We start from the raw sequence: 3,031 nt of genomic DNA, 5'->3' as shown, positions 1-3,031 counted from the left end.
CAACTCCCTGCTTTATCTAACATTTTACTGGCGTGTCGTTTTATTTAATAGATAATCTCCATGGCAATGCTATTGGGACTGTATGAACGGTTCATTTACAGGGTGTGATTATTGCGTTATTTCGTCTGGAAATCGTTGCGTTGTTTATTCATTTTTTGTCCCACGTTGTATTGTGGGATGGATACATGACATGGATGTTTTAACTTCACGGTGTTCACAGAGACGGAAATCAACTTCTCCTTGTCGCTATAACATGCGGAGAAGGTGATTTCCCTCTGTACATCTAGCCATGTATTCCTCTATGGTCTAGGCTAGTGCGTGATGTTCATCGGTTCGCCTTGAATGACTGAGACCGAGGCTGTTCGTAGCGGATATTAACATGACAATAAACAGAAAATAGCGATCTTGTTGACATTATCTGTGTGAAATATTTTGTAAAGACATCGTTAAGAGGTGAATGATTAAAGCTTTAGGTATTTCGTCATTCTTTCATTGACATTTTAACTGGTCACGCAGACTTGTTATTGGGATAATTAACAGGTCCGCCATGCATTTTACTAGCCATTGGCCGGCGGACCAGCGTTATTTCGAACCTTGATTTAGGTAAAATCCTCTTTTCTCTTGCTTTGTCAGTTTCAAATAATTCATTAATATTCATAAGTTCAATCCTTACCTTGAGTGTAGATAAACATAATTCTTGAATTAACTACAGTACCATAGTGAAAATGTGAACATGAAAAGTAAACCCCCTACTCTCATTTTATTTTTGTTAAATGAGAAAATTTAGTGAAGTAGAAACACTACAGATAAAATATAGTTTGCTTTATACTACTACTACTTGTGGTTGTGGACCATTTTGAAATGCTCATTCTTTACTGCTGTGTTGTCAGTTTTGACAGTAAGGTCATAGTTTATGTATAACCTATGTTTTTTGTTTTTTTTTTATTTGGAACCTCTTCCCCACCCTTCAAACTAATATAAAAGAAAATAATAAACACGTCAGTTGCATGAATTAGGTTCCTTTAAGATAGGAGCTAGCTCAGTTGGTTTAACTGGTGGTGTTAGCACTGAAACACGGAGATCTCATATCCCCTCAGTGTGTGCACTGAAACGTGGAGATCTCATGGTCCCTGTGTGTGAACTGAAACATGGAGATCTCATGGTCCCTGTGTGGGCACTGAAACGTGGAGATCTCATGGTCTCTGTGTGTGCACTAAAACGTGGAGATCTCATGGTCCCTGGTTTATTTCCCACCGCTGTTCTTGTGTTTTAGCTGGGAAGCTAAACATGCAAGTTTCAATTTGCACCCCCTCTTTCGGATGAAACGTTTAAGCTGTTTGTCCCTTGTGCAATATGGCCCATGTGCACATTAAAGAACACAGTACACTTATTTATTTATTTTGTCTTTAACATGATAAAACTTCCAGTGACGCAGCACTGCTCTCACTTTTGGACCACAATGAAAAAAAGAAAAGAAATGAAAATCAGAAAATTAAAATTACTGTAGATAAACAAAACATACATCCATATGCAGAAACATAAACTTAATTATAAACAAAAGAGCATTCAGAAAGGTGTAGGGAATTGTCTCCTGGTTTACTGCCCAATCACCACCAGAAGGACCCCACTGGAAATAACTTTCTTTTAACCAATTTTCTTGGTTTATCCTTGGTAATTACACCAAATATATATCCAATCCAATCCTAAATCTACTGATCAGGTATATTTTTATATGAATTTTGTTGTTTATCCTTATAAAAACACTTAAAATTGCATTTAAAAATCTTCAAAAATAATATAAAATGTTATATCAGCTAAGAAGGAAAACATTTAAATTAATAAAGTGACATAAAACTAAGTTTAAAGCAAGAAATTCTGCCAAGATATATTACATTTGAGCTGTGCATGCTTGTTCAGGCATACTGTACAGTAGTAAATCTCACTTTTTGTTAATTAAGGGCGCATTCACATGGATATGCATTTTTTCTAAAGACCAAAATAACACTCGTTTTGGTCATTATTTGATCATGTTTTCATTCGGAAATCACTTCAAATAAATACTTCATAGTGAGTACGGGTAATTTTGGCTTCTGTAAAGTACTATTTTGTTGCAAGAAACATTAAAATCCAAGTCATTTTTCGTGACAAATTCGCTCTCTTGGCAAGGCTTAGGCCTACCGAGCCCTGTACTTTCTAGCATAGGCCTAGGCCTACCCTCACTACACTGAGATGCTATGAAACTTTCAACTCTCTCAATTACTAATTTTCTCAATTACAAACTCTGCTCGGACAGAGGGTTGCGTAATTGGGAGATGTTACTGTAATTAATTATTGTCTAATTTATTTTTTTTCAAGCCATGGTTTTTGTACATGATTATCATCCTGGAGCCATGACCTTAATGCAGAGGCATTTTCATCACAAAGGACGTAATTCATTCATGAAAAGTGAGTATAGTTCACAAATTGTAGTAAAATGCCCAGTCAATTTAAGTAAGGCCATGATTATTTTACTATTTCCGTTATAATATAGGACTTTGCCATGCCAAAGTCAGCATCAGTGAGGAAAGCATGAAAATTGACTTTGATATTAATATTTTACAGTATATTCATATTCACCATATTATAAACTTTAAAATGATAGGCCATTTACTGGAATGGACTTTACTACTATATTGCCGAAGTTATGAGTAAATTTTAAGTTTTCAGTTAAATCACCCCAGTCCCGTAGAAATTTTAATGACCTTATATTTCTTTTTAAATGTTTGACTTCTATCTTTGATTGTGAATTAGTTTCTAATTTTGCCCTTCGTGTTCCTGTCCGTGTTTTACGAAATAAAGATGTTCTTTACGTTCCTTTAAGTAGAGTCAATATTTTAAAAAACGGATTTATTAGTAGATTAAGTTCCTCGTATAACAAGTTAGTTCAGGACTATCCGTCTTTAGATTTATTTAACTCCAATCCTGTCTCTTATACACATCTTGTTAATTTCCTAATGTGTTGAATTGTAAACTCTATTGTTCAGGAGACCGT

General features: G+C 35.0%; 1 protein-coding gene across 1 annotated transcript in view; it reads left to right on the top strand.

The window, feature by feature from the left end:
- Positions 1–3,031, top strand: part of LOC117117814 (PAN2-PAN3 deadenylation complex subunit pan3-like) — a 38,420-nt gene that overhangs the window by 24,327 nt on the left and 11,062 nt on the right. Inside the window, exon 11 of the mRNA XM_033262281.1 lies at positions 2,356–2,445. Coding sequence (XP_033118172.1) covers positions 2,356–2,445 — 90 coding nt within the window. The remainder of the gene's footprint in view (positions 1–2,355; positions 2,446–3,031) is intronic.

The sequence above is a fragment of the Anneissia japonica genome, unplaced genomic scaffold, assembly GCF_011630105.1.
Source record: "Anneissia japonica isolate Jap-2015-1 unplaced genomic scaffold, ASM1163010v1 scaffold6406_len342834_cov151, whole genome shotgun sequence".
Taxonomy (NCBI): domain Eukaryota; kingdom Metazoa; phylum Echinodermata; class Crinoidea; order Comatulida; family Comatulidae; genus Anneissia; species Anneissia japonica.
Note: the sequence above shows the minus strand (reverse complement) of the source record. Positions and strands in the feature narration are given on the sequence as shown.